Source organism: Delphinus delphis, chromosome 4, assembly GCF_949987515.2.
Source record: "Delphinus delphis chromosome 4, mDelDel1.2, whole genome shotgun sequence".
Taxonomy (NCBI): domain Eukaryota; kingdom Metazoa; phylum Chordata; class Mammalia; order Artiodactyla; family Delphinidae; genus Delphinus; species Delphinus delphis.
Window position 1 is genome coordinate 97,253,537 of NC_082686.1, and position 22,042 is coordinate 97,275,578.

Consider the following 22,042-nt stretch of genomic DNA (forward strand, 5'->3'; position numbering starts at 1 on the left):
AAACATAAGCCCCTTTTTAAATAGCACACACATTCCTTGTGGAGTATACATGAAGAATTTTTAATGAGTCCTATCCTTTGGTTCCATTTATTTTCCTAAATATCCTATTATGATGATTATATAATTTGTGTTTGTACCTTTGTTTGTGAAATCAGATGATAGCATATAACACTAAAGTTGAACGGTACTAGAAGATGGGGCATATTTTTGCCTATCCAACCCAATACATTATCTCATGTATCAGACTGACAATAAAATTAGAATTGTCACCCCAAATCACTCAGGATTATCATGACATATTCTCCTGGGTTTTGAAATCTTAGAATGGAAGAGTTGTAACATAACTATTAAAATTAATGTTTTAAAGAATGAGTAGTTTATCTCTCCACTTGTTTCTAAATAGTGTGTTTATATCACCTGACAATTGGAACAGATATATCACTATCTGCTTAATAATTATTCCATTAAAGTTGAGTTAGACAAGAGAAAATGTCACTTCGCTGTGGAAATAGCAAGTAACTACCTTTTGAATATGTAAATTCTTACCTTTAAGCTTTTTTTTAAAGCAAACAAGTAGGTTAGGGATAGCCAATTGCTGCACCAGCAAACTTTTATACTGTTGAAAGGCCTGTCAACAGTGCCAGAATGACAGTCCTAAAGTATACACTGATCTAGTTATATCCAGAAAAATCATCAGGCAACGACCTTGTCCTATCACTCTTGCTTGAGGGTTATCCTTAGGAGCAGTAATGCATTTTCCCAAATGATCAGATGATTGGCTAAGTGCTAAATACTATCCTGGTGTTACTTTTTATATTTATGTTTAAGTTTCTGGTTTTATTTGCTTGTTGGTTTATAGAAAGTTCTAAGCACTGGAAGCTAATTCAGATCACTGTTCGCACCTCATAACATCATAGACAATCCAAACAATAGAGTTTTGCTAACCTTTATCAGACACATTTGAAATAGTAATGGAAAAATACCATCATTACCATCCAGCCCACAGCTGTCCTCAAGTTCTCAGGTTACCCTGTTTCAACGTGGATGGAGTAGAGAATGCAATACAGTCAGGGTAAGAATCACAAGCAGAAAAAGAGATAGCAAGGAAGTAGTTCTACTGGCTCTTTGAAGCAGATTGAGTTTAACTAATCACTTTTTATCAGTCTATAATCTGCTCTCTCTCTGACAAGAATGATAAATACAGTCTAGCAGATTCTTAAAGTGCCTTTCAGTATAACTTTAAATAGTAATGTTATGATAGATTGGTTCCAAAGATGGCTGCAACAATATCTCCCAGCTTGCAGGTCTTTTGCCACGAGATTTTGCTACTCCTCTCATCCATCAGGAGGTAGAATCTCTTTCTCCTCCCCTTGAATCTGTATGTCCTTATGACTTAACCAATAGCATGTGGCAGAAGTAACTATGTGTGGCTTCTGAAGGTAGGCTTTTTGATGCATTGTACCTTCTGCTTTCCCACTTTTGGGATGCTCTTTCTTGGATTGCTGTCTTGAGACTGCCATGCAGTGAGGAAGCCCAAGCTAACCTTGTGGAAGTGCTATGTATAGAAAAGGCCAGATTCCCCTGATTAAGAAGCCTAGTCAAGCCCAGTTCCCAGCTAATCTACTTGCTAGAAGCAGCCACTAGTGATTCCAGGTGAGACCAGAAGGAGAACTATCTTATCAATCCACAGAATCAAAAAAATAATAAATTGTTGTTGACAGGATTTGTTACCAAGTATTGGGATGTTTGTTATACAATAGGTAATTTAAACATATACTCTTCTATCATAGCTCATAGAGCAGTTTTTAAAAAGCATTTATAAAGCTAACAATTTTAATAACTTTGTTGGTCATCTTGTCTAGTTAATGACTTTCGTATGGTACAGGTTTTTCCCGTGTAACCGGGAAGACACTCAAAGTTTCCAGTTTTTTTGTTGCACTGACCTTCATTCTCACAGGGTCCACAGGAGAACGGACGATCTGGTCCCCAGAGGCCGTTAGGGCAGGCTTATAAAATGAGAGAGAAAGAAAGGAGCTAAGACTTGTAATAAATCTCAAGGTGGTCCCAGATTTCTGCTGTTGCCTAAGTGAGTTGGAAAAGTGTGTGTGTGTGTGTGCGGGTGAGTGTGTATGAGTTGCAAAGAAAGAAACAGAGTAGCCTCTAAGGATTTATAGCACTTTCAAAACTATTCCCTGAAGAAATCAGCACGATGCCATATCTTGTCACTTTGGAAACACAGATACAGAGGTTGGCTTTTTGCTGAAAATGTGGTTTTGCAGATGTAACAATGGAAGCAATTTCGATACATATCTTTGGAGGCAGTTGCACACACAAAATCTGAAATGAGATGTAATTTGTAAAGGAAGCTTGGGAGGTGTAGTGCTTGGGAAGCTGTCCCCAAATGTTTACCTGAATCCTGTTCTCCCAGTCTTTGCTTATTTCATAAGCCAGAATAATCACCCAAGAGGTTTGTAATTTGTGTGTTTTATAAGAGCGGGCAATGTATAAGGTGGAGAAACAGGAACTGTGCTGCTTCACTGGATGCCCTTTGAACTAGAAAAGGATGGCTGATGCTACAGGGACCACTGAGGTTTCAGCCTCCATTGAAATCACTGGAATTAGAAACCTGGAGGAAAGCATGCTTTCAACACAGGGAAAACAGTGAAACTTTCCTAAACATGTGACAATTACAGAAAGTTACATCAAACCACATTGGGCTGTTAAGTATCTTCTTGTCCTAAGCAGAATCTTTGAATAACAGAATTATTAAATTTTCTGGGATGTTCATACAATTCCTGGCTACTGTCTGTTGATCACTTCCTCTGTGACAAGCACTTTACATAAATTAGCTCACATATCCATAAAAGTCACTGTACGACATAAGCAACTTTATCTCCATTTATATAAGAAACTGAGGCTTGGAGGAGCTAAGTGACTTATTCTGGGTCACACAGCTAATAAGTAGCAAAGTCAGTATTCGAATCCAGATCCGACTTGTGAAACTGTTGCTCTCAGCCACTACACCCAGCTTATGTTGCAGTACTAAGTACTCAGCACTTTTCAAGTCAATTAACCCACTCTTAGAGACCCACTGGTGTTCAAAATTTCAAGGCCATCAGTGTGGAACTACTGTAACAAAAATCTGTCCTTTTTATGGTGACACAAAGGTTGAACAAGCCTCCTTAGATGGACTCAAGAGGCTTGCTGGGCCAGAGTCCTCTACATTCAGGTCTGCCTGCGGCTGGGGTCCAAAATACCCCAGGCAACAAATTAATCAAAACAAGGCAAAGACACCTTTTTTTTTTTTTTTCTCTCTCTCTCTCTCTCTCTCCCTTTTTTGCTATTTCACAGATTAGTATAGAAACCAGCTCTTCCGCTCTTAAAAGTCATCCCCGATGGGCTAAACAAGGCCTGGTGCTGATTGTGGAGAGCACTGTTCATTAGTGCCATTGAAACAATTTGCAGTCTTTAATTAACTATTCATCTGCAATCTAGACACAGGTCTGGAGTCAAGATTTTTAAAGATACGTCTGGCTCTAGGAGCACTTGGGCTAGTTCACTCTTTTAAAAAACAGAAAGAAGAACAACAGGCCTGATTTTCATCATGCAACGACACTTAGAAAGCATTTTTAGCCTTGATTTCAGCTGCCAATCATGGCGATCCCGTTCACCCGCTCCAGTCTGAGTCATAATTTCATTTTGTGGTTACACAAAAATATCAGAATTGGACAAAGTTATCTGACTGAAAAATAATATGTTTTCCTGAGATGATGGTGACCTCTAGTTTGCTGATTTACATATACTTTCAACTCATTTTCCTTCACAGTGGGAATCTCAGAAGCATTTTCCAATATAGTATATTCAGCAGTTGCTTGGAGAAAATGTTATCAGAGTAAATTAAATTTACCCAGGTGTGTGTATATGGTATTGTCTCCCATGTGTTGACTTCTAGGGCACGACTTCTCTAGGGGGCGAATGAATAAGGGGCTGACTCTAGGTTTAAAAACCAGTTGAAGCAGAAGGAGGCTTAGATATTGGAATGGGACCCACACTCATACCCTACTAAAGGCATTCGTGTAATGTCAGCCTTCTGTTTCCCCAACTTCTCTTCCCCATTGCCTAGAAAGTCACAATCCAGCTACATGTATAGCCCTAATCTCTACAAAATCTTGATGAACATTGCTGTTCACATACTCTAGTTCCATAGCCAGTTCCACAGCCACAGGCAACCTGGAAGACCCTTACTCCCTTTCAGTCAGCTTGAACAAGCCATGCAGACCCTTTGAAGATGACAATGCATGGAGGAACATGTAATACACGAGAGCCAAGGACAACCTCCCACCCCAGTCCCTGCCTTTGTAAGTGGACCCAACAGTATGACAGCTTCCTTACAACCCTATTATCTCCCCCTGATTTAATTTACCTATTTATTTATTGACATGTGGGATCTTAGTTCCCCAACTTGGGATTGAACCTGCACCCCCTGCAGTGGAAGCGTGGAGTCCTAACCACTATACTGCCAGGGAAGTCCCTCTCTCCTGATTTTAAACAAGATCACTTTGGATCACTTCAAAGGCAAAAAGTTCACTTGCCATTGGTTATGATAATTGTATTTGTTATATGTTCAGTTCTGCTGTGTATTGAAGAGAAAAAAAAATGCTGTGATAATTTCCCCTAAATAATACAGTAACATGTACTCAATTCAGAATGTATGAGAAAAATGAATAAAGAATAAAAATTGATGATTCACATTTATATATTCATTTAATAAAATACTTATTGAGTAACTTCTATATGTCCTGATTGTTTTGGGAGTTTGGGGATACTTTGGTGAAAAAACTGAATAGCTATCCTCCCCTTGTTGGAGCTTAGCTTCTAGGAGGAAGGGCAGGCAATAAATATTAGGCATAATAATAATAATGAGAGTATACGGTAAGCACTTTGGAAAAATGCAAAAGTTCAAGGAGACTTGGCAAGTTGCAATTTGAAGTAGGTTTGTACTGACAAGATTCAGTGAAAAGGTAAAATACAAGTTTTTGAGAAAACGAGAGAGCCATGTAGATGCATTGGGAGAAGCATTCCGTGAGTCCGTGAACCAGAGAGAGCCATTACTAACATCTTGGAATACCTTTTTCCAAATTTTATATGCACCTACACACACATATATATCTATACATGTTACTTATCATTGGAATTATGCTGCACATAAACTTACAGATTTATAAAGAAATTGTTTAGAAATTTGAGAAAGGACCACACTGATAGCCATATTTAAATTTTCCAAAAATTTTCTGTGGTTTCTCTTGTATTTATTTGAATAGTCTATCTTTAGATATAAAGAAAATGATTCTTTAACTCTGGAAGCTAGCAGCCCTTACTTGATTAGCTAAGCTCAAAGAAGTGATTGGCCAGCTCTCATCTCCTTAGGATAAGATTCTCTGCAATGTGATCTTTCTTCCCTTGCTCAAGTCAGCAAGGGGACAGCTAACATCAGAGGCTAAGAAAACAAGGTTAAATGACTTTATTGCCCCATGTCTCAGTTTCCTCACCTGCAAATAGGGGATTAATAAAGTTTACTGCTCTCCTGAGGACTCTGGTGGATTAACGAATTAACGATCGTATGGTGCTAAACAAAAGCTGAGCATTGTTATTAGAGAAGAAAGAAAATTTATAGTCAGATAGTACCTTTCTGTCATCTGTTGCCTTGGTAACCAGATTTGCAGGTGCAACTGCCATTTTTGGCACTGCATTCCAGGGTGTTCTCCTCCACACACTGACATTCTGAAGAACAGCCAGCTCCACAGGCTCCCCTGGGACCGTCTGCAAGCAGATTGAGGCAACCCGGTCACCTGAAAACCACATTGTTTCTTTCACATTGTTAGTACACAGTCATGTAGTTCTGTGGGGCCTGATTATGGGTAAAACAAGGGGATCATCCTGACTGCCAAAAAATTAGGGAAACAAATGTCTTTCAAATCAGGCAATTCATTTGCTTTTTGGCAACTGGATGTGAACAGTGAAGCCTGAACTACTTAAAAGGCTTTAGGGCTTCCGGGAGAGAAATTGCTTCTCAATGCGCTCCATTGGTGCCTGTATTTAATATTCTCCAAGGACTGCTAAGGCCTGCCAGGCCCTGTATTCATCCTGCCGCAGCACGGCGATGATGGACAAGCATTGATGGGAAAGCTTGCCATTGTTTTCATTCCCTTTCATTATACGGTAATCCGAAATAATTTTACATCGTGTAGATGACACGAAACTTTCATCCTGACGGCAGCATTATCTTGGCCACATCTTTGGCAAATGGTGCTCGCCTTTCCTTCACTATTTTCCCCATGACTTTGAGTTTTAGGGATGCTAGTCAGCACAGGAATTCTAATTTGAGAAAGTCTCACCTTTGCATTCAGGAAAACATACCATATCTTAGTTCTCTCTTTGAGGAGTTATAGTAATTCAATTCCCTTTCCAAAATATAACTCTGACAATTTTTGCTCCCCCATTACAAGTGTCTACAGGACTCAAATAAAAGATCCTTCAAGTGCCCTCCAGGATCAAAATAATTATATTATATACCTATATAGGCTTTGGTGTGGACAGCTGCTTGGAGAGAACAAAAATAAACCACTTGACTCTCTGATGGATGGAAATTATTAGCATCTGCTAATATTTGCTATTATTAGCAGAGCTAATTTGAAGTGGTGGTTACCATGCCGCCATGGAGGGTGGTCTTTGTCTCAGTTGCCAGGGACAGAGTTACCCCTTAAAGCAGAACAGAATTATTAACAGGGCTCCTTTTCACTGTTAATAGTATCCTATTTGGATGATAAATTATATGATACCTCCATCATCCTTCCTGCATCTTCTTAGTGTTGAGACCTTTCCCAGACCCACCAAGCCCCCAGGGTCTCTCAGAGCTATTGTCTTCCTTGATGTGGACCTCGTGCTCATTCTAGAGCACTCACCTCCTTAGACTGGCTTCCATGCCCTACTTACTCTTTCTGGTTCAGCTTGTAGAACAGTGGTTCAGGGGACAACTTGGACACCATGGAATACTTAAATGTGACAGTTGGGTACATTAAGAACATAGAACTGGAGAAATATATTTACAAAAAAAAGAAAAAGTGGAAGAAGTAACATTTTTTAGCAATCCAGTGTCTTCTCAGGATTTGCTATGCATTGAAATGTATCCTCCAAAATGCATATGTTGAAGTACTTACCTCCAGTACCTCAGAATGTGACCTCATTTGGAAATCGTGTCTTTGCTGATGTAATCACTTAAGATGTGGTCATACTGAAGTGGGATGGGCTTATAATCCAATATGACTGGTATCCTTATAAATAGGAGAGGTTCGGACACAGAGGCACTCACACAGGGAGAATGCCATGAGAATGTTGGAGTTCTGCTGTCACAAGCCAAAGAACTATAGGAAGCTAGGGAAGAGGCTGGAACAGATCCTTCCCTAGCACCTGCAGAGGGAGCAGGATCTGCCAACACCTTGATCCCAGACTACCAGCCTCCAGAACTGTGAGGCAATGCGTTTCTGTTGTTTAAGGCACTCAATTTGTGGTACTTCATTGCGACAGCTCTAGAAAACTAATATAGGGTTGCAAGTTCAAGCTTCTTAGGGCCAGGCAAGTGGCATTAATAAATGAAGCCTCAAGTCTGAGCAATAAGAGTCCTGAAGAACTGGAATATGTATGATTTTCTAAAGAGGGTCACATTCCAAATGCTAACCGCCACTGCCACCACCACCATCTGCTTTTTAAATTTTTGAGCAGATAAATTACGACTTAAATGTTTTTGCCAAAACATCTGGTATTAGCTTACAAAATATTCAAAAGTTATTACTAAAAAATGGGGAGTGTCTTGTTACCCTAGAGGAACAATAACAGAAGTCATGCTATCTTTGTTTCTAGGTGAGTTTTCTTCCCTTGGCATGTTCCAGGAAGTATCTGATGCTCTGGAACATACCATTGGCATCTCCATTTTCTCATTTACCCATGTCTTCTCCCCTTCTCTTCCCTTTGCTTGTCCAAGCCTTTCCTCATGACTCAGGCTCAGTTTTCTGTGATGCCTTCACTGGCTCTGTTATTGGAGAATTCACAATTTACTCTCTGTTTTTAAGGAGCATGCCTTTTCTTAAGTAGGTAAGGTCCATGGACATTCAACTAAAAATACAATATGAGACTCTAGAAGGTCTCTTATTAAAAAAGGGTCATAGTATTACTGAGGTTCACTCAGGAAGGATTTTCAGAGGCAGGCATATGGAATAGGTGGGGGAGCGAGGTACAGACTGTTTGAGGCTCCTGGTACTTGCCCACAGCTTCAAGATGGGATGGTCGGTAGGTGTCCAGAGCTGTCCCATTGGGAGACAACTTAAAAGTTACCAGTGAGCTGAAACATTTATTAGTGATTGTGTTTTCTCACATCTTTGCAGAATGTGATTGCTGGCCAAAATGCAAAATGAATAATACGTTTTAGACATTTTAGGGAATGATATTGTTTTGCACTAGAACCCAGAAATAAAAGACACCTGTACTGGGCCTTCGATATTCAACTTTCACAAAGTGTGGAATGTCCAATATTAACAACCCTCTCTCAATAATCAAGGTAAACCTAACTAGGAAATAAAAAGGAAAGACTCCAGAAATATTTTTCTTTTATTCATCAAAATATAGATTCTATAATGTAAGGAGGCTAAATAAAGATTAGAGCATAAACTGTCATTCATATATATATATATATATATATATATATATATATATATATATATATATATATGATATGACCATATAAAATATGTTATATGTTTTACTCTTTTCTTTTGTCTAATATGAACAAAGAAGAACAGAGATGTGCTGCTTACCACCCAGTTCTACAAGGGTTAAGTCCTAACCCACTGCACGAATAGTGTACCCTGAGGGGAATCCAGGATGAAAAACAGGATGAGGCACTCTGTGCTTTGGATAAACAGGCCCTTAGATGGTTAGGTGCATATTTCTGCAAAAATTTCAATGAACCGAGATTCTTTTACCAACATGTGTGTATATATATATATATATATATATATATATATATATATATATATATTAGTAGAAAGAGTGTTTATTTTTTTTAATTACCTTAAAATGTCATTTACAGAGATGCAGATTTACATAACTTGGCAATAACATTTTAAAAATGTATGGGCTATTTCATATTACTGCACTTTCTCTTTAATAATATATAAGGCATTTTATTTTACGTAAGTAAAGGATAATGTATAATATCATATAACAGGTGTGGTGTCAGTTAAGTCAACCCTAAAATTAAATGAGATGTGTATGGGAGGATAGAAATATATATAAATAGACTGGCTTCTCCCCTACCTCTTTGGAGCAGTTTCCTCAGAGCAAACTGAGGTGCTGTCTCCTAGGCTCTAGTCTTCAGCAAGACTCTGAATAAAACTTAAGCTCACAGCTCTTATGTTGGGTGTCTTCCTTTAAGTTGACACTAAAGTATTTTCAGTATTTTTCTGAGCTTCCTTGCTTACACACAGAGAGGAAATTTCGTGCCTGTGACTTACTCAGGTGACAAAACCTCCCATAGCGCCCTGGCTCACACATACAGGCACCATACACCCTGTGGCAATGGCCATTGTTGGCACAGTTACATTTCCTTTTGCAACTCTTCCCAAAGAATCCTTTTGGGCATCCTAAACGGTAGAAAGACAAAGGAAGTGAATATTAACCCACATGCAAACCTCACTAGAGCGGTTGTTACATAAGATAAGGAGCTTGCAAAAGGTAAGACATTTCCAATCTGATTGGACCGAGGCTAGAGAGCTCTTTTAAAAACCAACCCTGTGATTTTATATCCATGCCAAAAAATTCTGCAATGACTTGCCATTGCTGTTGGGTTAAAAACTCCAAACGTAACAAGACTGATGAGTCCCTGCACTGGCTGACCTCATGTTGCACTAATATGTCATTGACTTTTGCTCCACCAGCTGGCCTTCCTTAGGTGCCTCTAATGTACCTCACTCTTTCCCACTTCAGAGCTGGGCAACACATGGCTCACTCTCTCTTCCCCTGTCTCATGTCTCCTCCTTTTGCAGGCTTCTGCTTAAGGGTCACTTCTCTAGAAGTTGTTCCCTGGCTCACACAGTCTGTATGGTTCTCATGGTCTGACTTCCAAGCACACATTAATATTTAATTTGAAATACCTACTAACATTTGTAACCGATGTCTGCTTTGAACAGGACTGTAAGTTCCACGAAGAAGGACCAGGAGCTTTTTTATTTTTGTTTTGTTACCATATCATAAAACCTGGCACAGTGCCTTGCAAGCACTTAATATATATTTTTTGAATAAATGAATGAATATCGTTCGGGGGATAAACAACTAGAGGTGTCTTCCTGCACCACTTTGAGAGCAAACTAAACTTGGTTTCCATCTCCCCAGTTTCACGACCTGTGAGAACCTAATAAACTCCCCATGATTTCTGGCAATCCCTGAAGACTTATATCTTCATCGACTCTCTGCCTTCAACTCCTGGGACAGTACAAGCAGTTTCTTTTTTGTGTTTTATCCACCCATGTAGAAAATGTGGTCTCCTGACTGATTTCCATGAAAAATCCACAGGCAGCACTCATTGGATTGGTATTTTGTGAGTTTCTCAACCATCATTTATCCTCTCTTTTCCTCTTTCTCTCCTCTCCTTTTCTTCTCTGATTTTTATCTCACTTCCTCCATGACTTGCCCAAAGAGATTCATTTTCTTCATTCTTTTATTATGCAGAGCAAATCAATTCACTCAGGCCCTATGTGTAAACCTCTGCACACGAACTCCACATTTGCTCAGCAAATGAGAAAGGCTTTCTCTGTATCGGATTCATCCTGCTTAGATCACAGTTGGTGATTTAAGTATCAGTTATTTTTTTCTGTTACACATTCATCAGTCAAAGCAATTGTGCTCTTGTATATATAGACACAGCCCTTTACTTATTTAGAAAAACCACCTTGAAGAAGAATTACAATCCTGCAGCCTGTGGAACAAAAACTACATTCACAGAAAGATAGACAAGATGAGAAGGCAGAAGGCTATGTACCAGATGAAGGAACAAGATAAAACTCCAGAAAAACAACTAAATAAAGTGGAGATAGGCAACCTTCCAGAAAAAGAATTCAGCATAATGATAGTGAAGATGATCCAGGATCTCGGAAAAAGAATGGAGGCAAAGATCGAGAAAATGCAAGAAATGTTTACCAAAGACCTAGAAGAATTAAAGAACAAACACCTAGATGAATTAAAGAACAAACAAACAGAGATGAACAATACAATAACTGAAATGAAAAATACACTAGAAGGAATCAATAGCAGAATAACTGAGGCAGAAGAATGGATAAGTGACCTGGAAGACAGAATGGTGGAATTCACTGCTGCAGAACAGAATAAAGAAAAAAGAATGAAAAGAAATGAAGACAGCCTAAGAGACCTCTGGGACAACATTAAATGCAACAACATTTGTATTGTAGGGGTTCCAGAAGGAGAAGAGAGAGAGAAAGTACCCGAGAAAATATTTGAAGAACTTATAGTCAAAAACTTCCCTAACATGGGAAAGAAAATAGCCACCCAAGTCTAGGAAGCGTAGCGAGTCTCATACAGGATAAACCCAAGGAGAAACATGCCGAGACACATAGTAATCAAACTGGCAAAAATTAAAGACAAAGAAAAATTATGGAAAGCAGCAAGGGAAAAACAACAAATAACATTCAAGGGAACTCCCATAAGGTTAACAGCTGATTTCTCAGCAGAAACGCTACAAGCCAGAAGAGAGTGGCATGATATGCTTAAAGTGATGAAAGGAAAGAACCTGCAACCAAGATTACTCTATCCAGCAAGGATCTCATTCAGATTCAATGGAGAAATCAAAACTTTACAGACAAGCAAAAGCTAAGAGAATTCAGCACCACCAAACCAGCTCTACAACAAATGATAAAGGAACTTCTCTAAGTGGAAAACACAAGAGAAGAAAAGGACCTACAAAAACAAACCCCCGAAAATTAAGAAAATGGTTATAGGCACATACATATCGATAATTACCTTCAACGTGATGGATTAAATGCTCCAACCAAAAGACACAGGCTTGCTGAATGGATACAAAAACAAGACTCTTATATATGCTGTCTACAGGAGACCCACTTCAGACCTAGGGACACATACAGACTGAAAGTGAGGGGATGGAAAAAGATATTCCATGCAAATGGAAATCAAAAGAAAGCTGGAGTAGCAATACTCATATCCGATAAAATAGACTTTAAAATAAAGAATGTTACAAGAGACAAGGAAGGACACTACCTAATGACCAAGGGATTGATCCAAGAAGATATAACAATTATAAATATATATGCACCCAACATAGGAGCACCTCAATATATAAGGCAACTGCTAACAGCTATAAAAGAGGAAATCGACAGTGACACAATAATAGTGGGGGACTTTAACACCTCACTTACACCAATGGACAGATCATCCAGACAGAAAATTAATAAGGAAACACAAGCTTTAAATGACACAATAGACCAGGTAGATTTAATTGATATTTATAGGACATTACATCCAAAAACAGCAGATTACACTTTCTTCTCAAGTGCACACAGAACATTCTCCAGGATAGGTCACATCTCGGGTCACAAATCAAGCCTCAGTAAATTTAAGAAAATTGAAATCATATCAAGTATCTTTTCCGACCACAACACTATGAGATTAAAAATCAATTACAGGGAAAAAAACATTAAAAACACAAACACATGGAGGCTAAACAATATGTTACTAAATAACCAAGAGATCACTGAAGAAATCAAAGAGGAAATCAAAAAATACCTAGAAACAAATGACAATGAAAACACGATGACCGAAAACGTATGGGATGCAGCAAAAGCAGTTCTAAGAGGGAAGTTTATAGCAATACAAGCCTACCTCAAGAGACAAGAAAAATCTCAAATAAACAATCTAACCTTACACCTAAAGGAACTAGAGAAAGAAGAACAAACAAAACCCAAAGTTAGCAGAAGGAAAGAAATCATAAAGATCAGAGGAGAAATAAATGAAATAGAAACAAAGAAAACAATAGCAAAGATCAATACAACTAAAAGCTGGTTCTTTGAGAGGATAAACAAAATTGATAACCCATTAGCCAGACTTATCAAGAAAAAGAGGGAGAGGACTCAAATCCATAAAATTAGAGATGTAAAAGGAGAAGTTACAACAGACACCGCAGAAATACAAAGCATCTTAAGAGACTACTACAAGCAACTCTATGCCAATAAAATGGACAACCTGGAAGAAATGGACAAATTTTTAGAAAGGTATAACCTTCCAAGACTGAAACAGGAAGAAATAGAAAATATGAACAGACCAATCACAAGTAACGAAATTGAAACTGTGATTAAAAGTCTTCCAACAAACGTCCAGGACCAGATGGCTTCACAGGTAAATTCTATCAAACATTTAGAGAAGAGATAACACCTACCCTTCTCAAACTCTTCCAAATAATTGCAGAGGAAGGAACACTCCCGAACTCATTCTATGAGGCCACCATCACCCTGATACCAAAACCAGACAAAGATACTCCAAAAAAGTAAATTACAGACCAATATCACTGATGAATATAGATGCAAAAATCCTCAACCAAATACTAGCAAACAGAATCCAACAACACATTAAAAGGATCATACACCATGATCAAGTGGGATTTATCCCAGGGATGCAAGGATTCTTCAATATACGCAAATCAATCAATGTGATACACCATATTAACAAATTGAAGAATAAAAACCATATTAAAAAAAAAAGAAAAGACCACCTTGAAAAGTAGAGATGCAGCTTTCATTTTGTTTATTTCCTATTAGAAACATCAAGAACTTAAAGAGCTGTCTCATATGACCAGCCATTCCTACCGTCTTCACAGGTTTTCCCATGAACCCATGAGGGGCACTCGCACTGCCAGCTCAGAGGATCACACGTGCCTACGTTCTGACAATCACAGATGCCGTCATACTCTTTCCCACTGGTCTCTGGGGAACGAGCTATGAAGAAAATGGAGAAGGTGGATATACAGTGTAATATACTCATTGTGATACAAATGGTTAGAGAATAAAAGCTTGTCTTTCTATTAGAATGTATTCTCAGTAATTAAAATCTCTGTAACTTGCAGACTCAGGAAGAGTCTCTGGCCTGTTCCTAGTTTGGATGGCATCATCATTGCTGGGGGAATTACTGATACAGCTAGTTAAAATGATGCTGACTGAAGAACTGCTAACAAGTTTTACATGCAAAATTTACCTTGTTCCTTAAACTCTAGCCTTCACATTTTCAGAACTACTTAAACATTTTTGCTCTATATATGTTACTAACCTTAGTGAGAAACAAACTGCATCTTCTATTTTGAAAAATGGGAAGAAAATGTAGGAAAAAAAGCCATGGATTTTTAACTGGAAATGAAGGCAACTAAGACTGTCTTGAGGGTTCCAAGGTATTCTGCACAAAGATTGACAAAGTCAAGAAAAGAACTGTTTTCTTTGGTTTGTTGTTTTGGGGGGAAGTGCTTAGTATTCCATTAAAAATAAATAAAGTGGGGGAAATGTCTATGACTTTAAGCTTAACTTGAGTAAATAGAGCTGTTGAGATAAGGTTAGTAACCATTTAAATTGACATTTTATCATAATTGGCTAAATATTGTAAAACTACATTTAGATCACCTCTGCCATCTACCCACCCACACCTTTCCAGATGCTGCTAATATGGAAACTTGGCTTCTTTTCTTTGCTTTCAAGCTCGAGGTTACCATGGAAAGGAAAGACAAAAACAAAAGGAGTAAGAGAGAAAGAAACCGGCAACAAATACTGGTTGAGACCTGCATTGTTAATTTACACGTAGTAAGTCTGAATTCTTACAGCAACTATAGATGGCACATTTTAAAAAATATATAAATATATATTTTAAAATATATAAAATATATATATATAAATATACCTGGAAAATGAAGCTAGGCAAGTTTAAATAGCTTGCACAGTATCTGGGTTATAGCAAGGCATCAATATTGGCATACCAACACTATCATCTGGTAGTCCCCCACTAAAAGAATATGATATCACGGTGCACAGGGATTTGCTAAATACTTCATTAACATCAAACAGAGCAATTATCCTGGAGAAGAAAAGTTTAAAACAAACATGCGCTAAAACATAGCTGGATGATTTGGAAGAAGTCATGAATCTTCCCTTCCATATAATATATAGTCCATTCATTTATCATATGAAAATACTCCTATCTTCTCTTTCCACTGGATAGTCTCACAATAACAAATGAGACAGTCAATATGAAATCTCTTCAAAAGAAATGGAGTTCTAAAATGTGCTGTTAAGATTAATATGTGGTAATTTTTTAATTGTTTCATTGTAACTACTTGGAGAAATTCCTAAAACATCCAAGTAGATGTTTTCGTTATAGACCAATAAGGACATTGGGCTAGAAGATCTACTCCGTGGGAAAACCAACTTTCCAGATCCCTGCAGATTTTTTTTTTTAAATGTCTCTTGCTGCATTTGAAGAGCTGGTACTCTTAGAAATACTAGTGATGAATGATTGGTCACTTCCATTTATTACAGTTTATAGGGATTTTTTTTTTATAAATTTATTTATTTACTTATTTATTTTTGGCTGCTTTGGGTCTTTGTTGCTGTGCGCACGCTTTCTCTAGTTGCAGCCAGCTGGGGCTACTGTTCGTTGCAGTGCGCGGGCTTCTCATTGCAGTGGCTTCTCTTGTTGCGGAGCACGGGCTCTAGGTGCGCGGGCTTCAGTAGTTGTGGTGCCAGGCCTGCCAGGCCTGAGTAGTTGTGGCGCACGGGCTTAGTTACTCCGTGGCATGTGGGATCTTCCCGGACCAGGGCTCGAACCCATGTCCCCTGCATTGGCAGGCAGATTCTTAACCACTGCGCCACCAGGGAAGCCCCTATAGGGATTTTTAAGAAAGTGTTCTTGCTCTCCCTTTTTGTTAAAGAATTACTGAGCACTTTTTTTTTTTTCCAATTTGGATTGTTCTGTTTTAATTTTTGTAGAAGAAGAATGAAAGAAAGACAGGAAATGCAAAGAAGACATAAGCTTCTGTTTTCAGGGACAGACTGCCCTTTTCTGGACCATGTGAACACGTAGAGAATCTCAAGGTTTTCCAAAGCCAAAGAAGGGGTCATGTTATCTTCATTTTATCAGGAAGTTCATTTTCAACACTTCTATATTAATTTTGCGTCAGACGTTTTACTCTGATGCATTTGCAATAGATTTTTAGTTTCATCTCTCATGCTGACATGTTAGGGATCAAGGGTTTGGAAGATGCATATTTACCAAAAAATTTTATAATATAGGGAAAACATTTATTTCCTAATAGTCATGCAATAAGATTTATTTGATCCCGGTTTTATACAGTTGACTATGTCAAGCAGCAGGTCCATATAGCTGGAAGTCTCAATACAAAGTTTTATCCATTCATGTACAGGTGCCTCCAATTTGGAGAAATGTGAATAGGACCTGGCCAATAAGCTTCCAGACTAGTAAGGAAATGGAACAGAAGCATAGCTAACTCTAATTCAATGGAGAGAGGGAGAGAGAGAGAGAGAGAGAAAAGTAGAGAGAGAGGCTTTAAATCCACAGAAAATATAAATAGCTGTGATTGGACTGGGACCATCAAATAAAGCTTCAGGCAATAAATGGCAATAGACAAAGATGTCAGTTTAGCAAAAGGCACAAAGCTGAAAAGTGCAAAGCATTAAGTAGTGACTGGTGTAGCTTGCTGGAAATGATAAGCTGGTCAAAGAGTTGTGGATAAAAAGAGAAAAGGATTTATGAGGGCCTGATATTAGATGGTTGCCGGTAACTAGATTAGAAGCATAAAGCTTTATGTATCAGGAAATGGGACACTCCTGAAGCTTTCTGAGCAGCAGGGAGACATGATCAGAGGGATGCTTCAGGAAGAGCCTCCACACTCTAACTAGTAATTCTGGGGGAACCACTTCACTATGTTATAATTCAAGTTTTGCATCCATCTCATAATAGAAACAATATTTGTGCTCTTTCTTCCCACATGCAGGGGCTTCAAAAGAAATTCTGCTCATATCATCTTCCAAGCCATTCACAAAGACCAAGAGAACTCTTTTATTAAAAAATTTATAAGGGAAATTTAAAGAGAGAAAAAGGAAATAAAAAGAGTCAATATATTCTGTTTTTATTACTTGTCAGTTTTAGTATCTGCAAATATACCTCCATTTAAAATATAAAGGAAAAAATTTATTAGAGGTATTATTTTTCAAATCATTGACATTTTCTCATGAGAGACATATAAAAAACTTACAAGTGTCATTGGCTGTACTTACATATTGTTTAAAAGAAAAAGAGAACACAAACAAAAAAGAGGCAGCGAACAGTCGAGCAGTTCCATTAACTGCACTTCGTAACGCAAATCCTTTCATTTTTCTTTCTTCCTTGGGAGTAGCTTGCCAGGGCCTAATGATTTATTTAAATGGAGGGATTTTTATAGGCCTAGAATATTAGGATCCTTTATAAACTTTTACGTTCCATGGATGAACAAGAGACAGCACATCAAGTTTCTCAGGGAACACAAAATCTCCCATTTTAATCACATGTTCAGTTTGAAACCTCAGTGCTTCACAGACATTCTTTGTGCACAACAAATAAATTGGTTTCTCTCCCATATCAATTGTTAACCTTGTTAAAACATTTTGGGGAGAACATATGTAAAGAGCTCATGACCAACAGTTTACCAGCAGTAAAGGAAAATTCATCACTCTCTTACCAATGCTCCAAGGAATCACTTACTTTCATTACAAAGAATGTCTCCCCAGCCAGCTGGGAAGCAGCATCCACTCTTTCCTTCCTGGCACCAGCCTCCATTCATGCAGTCCTCACAGCTCAACGTGCAATCGTGTCCGAAGGTATGAATCTAAACAGACCGGAATGCAATGTCATCTTAGTGGACCCATACTGTCTACATCACTGAAAATAAAGATGAAACCCTTCATGTCCTAAAAAACAAATAAACATGATCCTTGAGCACATTTCCTAAAGAGTCCCAGTAAAAGACAATAGCAAAGAGATACCTTTTAAAATAGAGCTTGGAAGTAGTCCCTAAAGAATATTTAGGATATTGAAGAAAGTAAAAAATGAAAAGAAATTACCATTAATTTCTGAACACAAAAATAATCAATGATCCTGGCACTTCAGTGTTTTTCCTTCCAGGCTGTTTTATGCAAAGTTTTTTTTTTTTTTTTCCCAAGTAAGCCTTCTTACTGAGATTTAATATACATGCAGAGAAGTGCACAGAACTCAAGTGTACACTTCATACTTTTTTCTCCCACAGTGTAAATAACCCCATGTAAATGCCTCCCAGATGAAGATATAGAATATTACCAGCACCCCAAAAACTGAAAGGTGACTTGATGATTCTTAATCATTAGCCTTACAAATTAAGCTCTATTCTGATTTATATCACCATGGATTATTTCCCCTTATTTTTGAACTTTATATAAATGGAATTGTAAAGTATGTACTCTTTGGTATCAAGCTTCCTTCATTCTATATAATGTTTATGAGACTCACACATATTGTGTGTTCACTAGTTTATTTTTTATGGCTATATAGTATTCTATTGTATAAATGTACCGTAATGTGTTTATCTGTTCCATTCTTGAGGGAAATTACCTTAATCTGAATAAGGATGGATAGACTTTATCTCAGTTGTTTTTTTAAGGCTCATTCCATTTTAAGATTTGCCCCTGTTTCTAGATGGGGTCTTTCAGATGTCCCAGTTGAAAGCCTGTCATGTTTAGCAAGGCTTCTCCACCTTGGCAGATCCTCAACTCCAACTTCTACCTCTCTGGCACCATGCATGATACTGCTGATAACTGTGCTTAGCTCCTTACTCTCTTTGCAGCTGTCGGTAGACTTCCTGGCTTCTCTGTCTGCATAGCCCATACATTAGCAAATGGCTCAAAGAGAAAAGGAGCACAGATTGTCCATCTCACTTGTCTGAGCTTCTCTTCTCTCTAGATCTTGGCCACTCAAGTTCTGACGGTCTTGGTAGTCCTGAACTATTCCTATTCTGACTTTGAGTAGCCAGAGTATCAGGAGTCTAATGCAGTAACATTAAAGCATTTCTATCATTATGCAGATGCATTTATTGATATTATTATCATTGACCATAGCGTATAAACAAATCTGCTACTTTACTGAATGTCTTCTAAAGAAATCATTAAGCTTTGATGATCTTAAAATACAAGGAATAGAGGGAGAACAAAAAGAGCAGCTCTGTCTTACAAAGAAAAGAAAAAGAAGCAGCAGACTGGCTGCAAACTGTTACTTCTGAAAGAGGTTATGCTAATTTATTCTGATCAGAAGCGATTTGATGCTTGAGTTCCGTTGCATGGATATATAAGAAAAACTGCTCACATTTGTAAAGATATTTTTTCTTGGTCCACTTGAGCATATTGAACCATTGGTTCTCTGCATTTTAAAATTTAGAAAGGGTCTAGATTTTAATGCTATTTAAGGTAAATTTGAACTATACCAAAATGACTTCTAGTAGAGTTTAAACTGTTAGAACTAAAAGGTCCCAATCCTTCTCTCCATTATACTAATTCAAAGCTATTTTTCAGCTCCATTTCACTGTATCACATTTTCAATAGCGCCCACCCCCCTGCACCCCTTGGTCCACACATACCTACATAGCAACCTCTTTTTGTGCTAAAGGGAAGAAAGACAAAAGATGATGAATTTCATAGGGAGCTTTGAAGAAGTAATTTTGGTCCCATTTTTCTTGCTAATATCATGTTAAAACGCTTGATGGCATTAAACATTGATAATGAAATTGTCTATGAAAGATTTATGTGAACTATCTAAAAATGGAGAAGAGAGGTGACTTTAATGAGATACATGCTTTTATGCACCAACTCTGTGCAAAGCAGTCAGTTCTCCTCGAATATCTTTCCCCTCTTGCAGCTCATCTTCTTCACCTTCGTGGGTGAGAGGCAGAGAGGTGGCCACATAATGAAGCAGTTGAGGTGGGCTCTTGAATAGAAGACGTGGAAACTTCACAATATCTAATTCCTCTTCTTCTTCCTTTAGCTCATCATCATCTAAAGCTCAGACCGCACAGGGAAAGACCTGGATTCCACATGCTGGTTAAAAGAAGGAAAAACTGAGCAAGGGTTGATGGGAAAAATGAGAGAGTCTGAACTAGACAGTCAAGGCAGGGGGCAGCTGAAAGGTAAAACTCTTTGAGAAAGCCATTTCAAACCGCCTATTGTAAATGAAGGTGAGAAGCAGCAAGCACAGAGTTGAAACTGCCGCAGAGAGAACAAAAGGGAAAGAAAGATCTCAGTCTGTGAAGAGAGAAAGGGGAGGACAGGTTGAGTTAAAGAATATATGGTCTCCGTGCTCCCAAAGAACAAGACAAGGGTTGAAGTCGGTTAGAAGAGATTTGATAAAACTCTCCACAGCAACTTAGAGATGCCCGTTTTTCCATCACTTCCAATTCTGCAGCCTTCCTCACAAGTATACTCATAGTTTTCCACAGAGTTGATACGTAGTTGGTCACAGATGATACTGAGATCCAGACATTCACCCACATCTGGGAAAATTTAAAGTGTTTGCTCTTAGGCGTTGAGAGATAAAATAGACCGTATGAACTCATGGGCATATCTGTCACCTTTATTAACCAATAACAATGTATTGCTATATAGAAAGCATAGCCCCAATTCTTCCTCAAATATATCCTGCCAATTACTTTTCCTTCACTCATTTCCAAGTTTACCATAGTTTACCTACATAGACAAGGTCTTTCTGAGAGCTTGTTCATGAGATTTGAGGAAGAATTTAAAACTTACATGGTCTTAGGCTGTGTACCATTTTGCAGAACGTTCATTCACTCTTGAATTATTCAATATCTATGGTGAAGCCTTTATTCCACGCATAATTCTGTGCACAGTTTGTGGAGAATTTTAGAGACGGATGAAGGCTAGGCCTTAATCTCATATGACTTACTGGTGTTATGTCCACATCTGAGCCCAGACTTTGATCAATGTGTTCAATATACTAAAAGTTCATTTATGAAGCTGAGTTTCCAGGTCTGGCCTCAGATTGTGGATACCTTTTCCATTTGGATGTGTGTACCCAAGTATGTATATTCACAATCATCTCTTGGCTCACTTTGCTTAAGAACAGATGGTACATGAAATTCAATTTTTTTTGGCCCTGTTAATTGGATGGGAGGTGTAAGTGGTAATATGCTCTACTGTGTTTAGAATATATAGATATCATAGTTGTATGTTCTTTGCTGTTATCTATACTGCAAGGCTGGGGAGCTTGGCACCTATATGAAGAAACACAACTATCACCCTCAACAGAATACAAGAATTTATTTCTTTAATCCAAGAAACACTATTTTCTCTGAGGCATTAAAGTCTTCTTATATAATCTGACTATTATTGAAATAGATAACAATCTTCGAACTTTGATTTCAAGAAGAAAAGTAAGGTTCAAAATAATGGTAATAATAATCACAAATGAAAATTTAAAGATTATATATTTAAGGTAAACTCGTTAAAGTAATTTACAGCGATGACTTACATGAGCCCTTCTTAATGGTATAAAAAAGTGAATTAACTCTACTCACTGAATTCAAACTCTCCCATCATATAAAAATACACCTATCAGCTAGAAGTCATCTAAAAGGTAAGTGAATCAATTTCAACAAATAAGTTAGAAAATTCTAAAATGACTCACCTTAAAACTTGCATTATCTAGATTGATATCAGATATATAAAGGATTCTGATACAGATTTGGACTGTGGCTTGTGAACCGGCAATCCTTCTGCTATTGCCCTTAAAGTAGAAGGACACTCAGTAATCACCTCCGACTCCAGTCAAGCTTGCCAAGAGCAATTCCTGTGGCAGTGTGCTATGGCTTGCTGGAATCTCTCACTTGCCTATA

At 38.0% G+C, this 22,042-nt stretch overlaps 1 protein-coding gene across 1 annotated transcript in view; it reads right to left on the reverse strand.

The window, feature by feature from the left end:
• LOC132424436 (EGF-like and EMI domain-containing protein 1) overlaps positions 1-22,042 on the reverse strand; it is a 131,204-nt gene that overhangs the window by 52,948 nt on the left and 56,214 nt on the right. The window contains exons 7-11 of the mRNA XM_069540654.1: positions 19,998-20,192; positions 19,619-19,626; positions 17,872-17,995; positions 13,941-14,069; positions 5,686-5,849 (exon numbers count right to left, since the gene is read on the reverse strand). Of these exons, the coding sequence (XP_069396755.1) occupies positions 5,686-5,849; positions 13,941-14,069; positions 17,872-17,995; positions 19,619-19,626; positions 19,998-20,192 (620 nt within the window). The remainder of the gene's footprint in view (positions 1-5,685; positions 5,850-13,940; positions 14,070-17,871; positions 17,996-19,618; positions 19,627-19,997; positions 20,193-22,042) is intronic.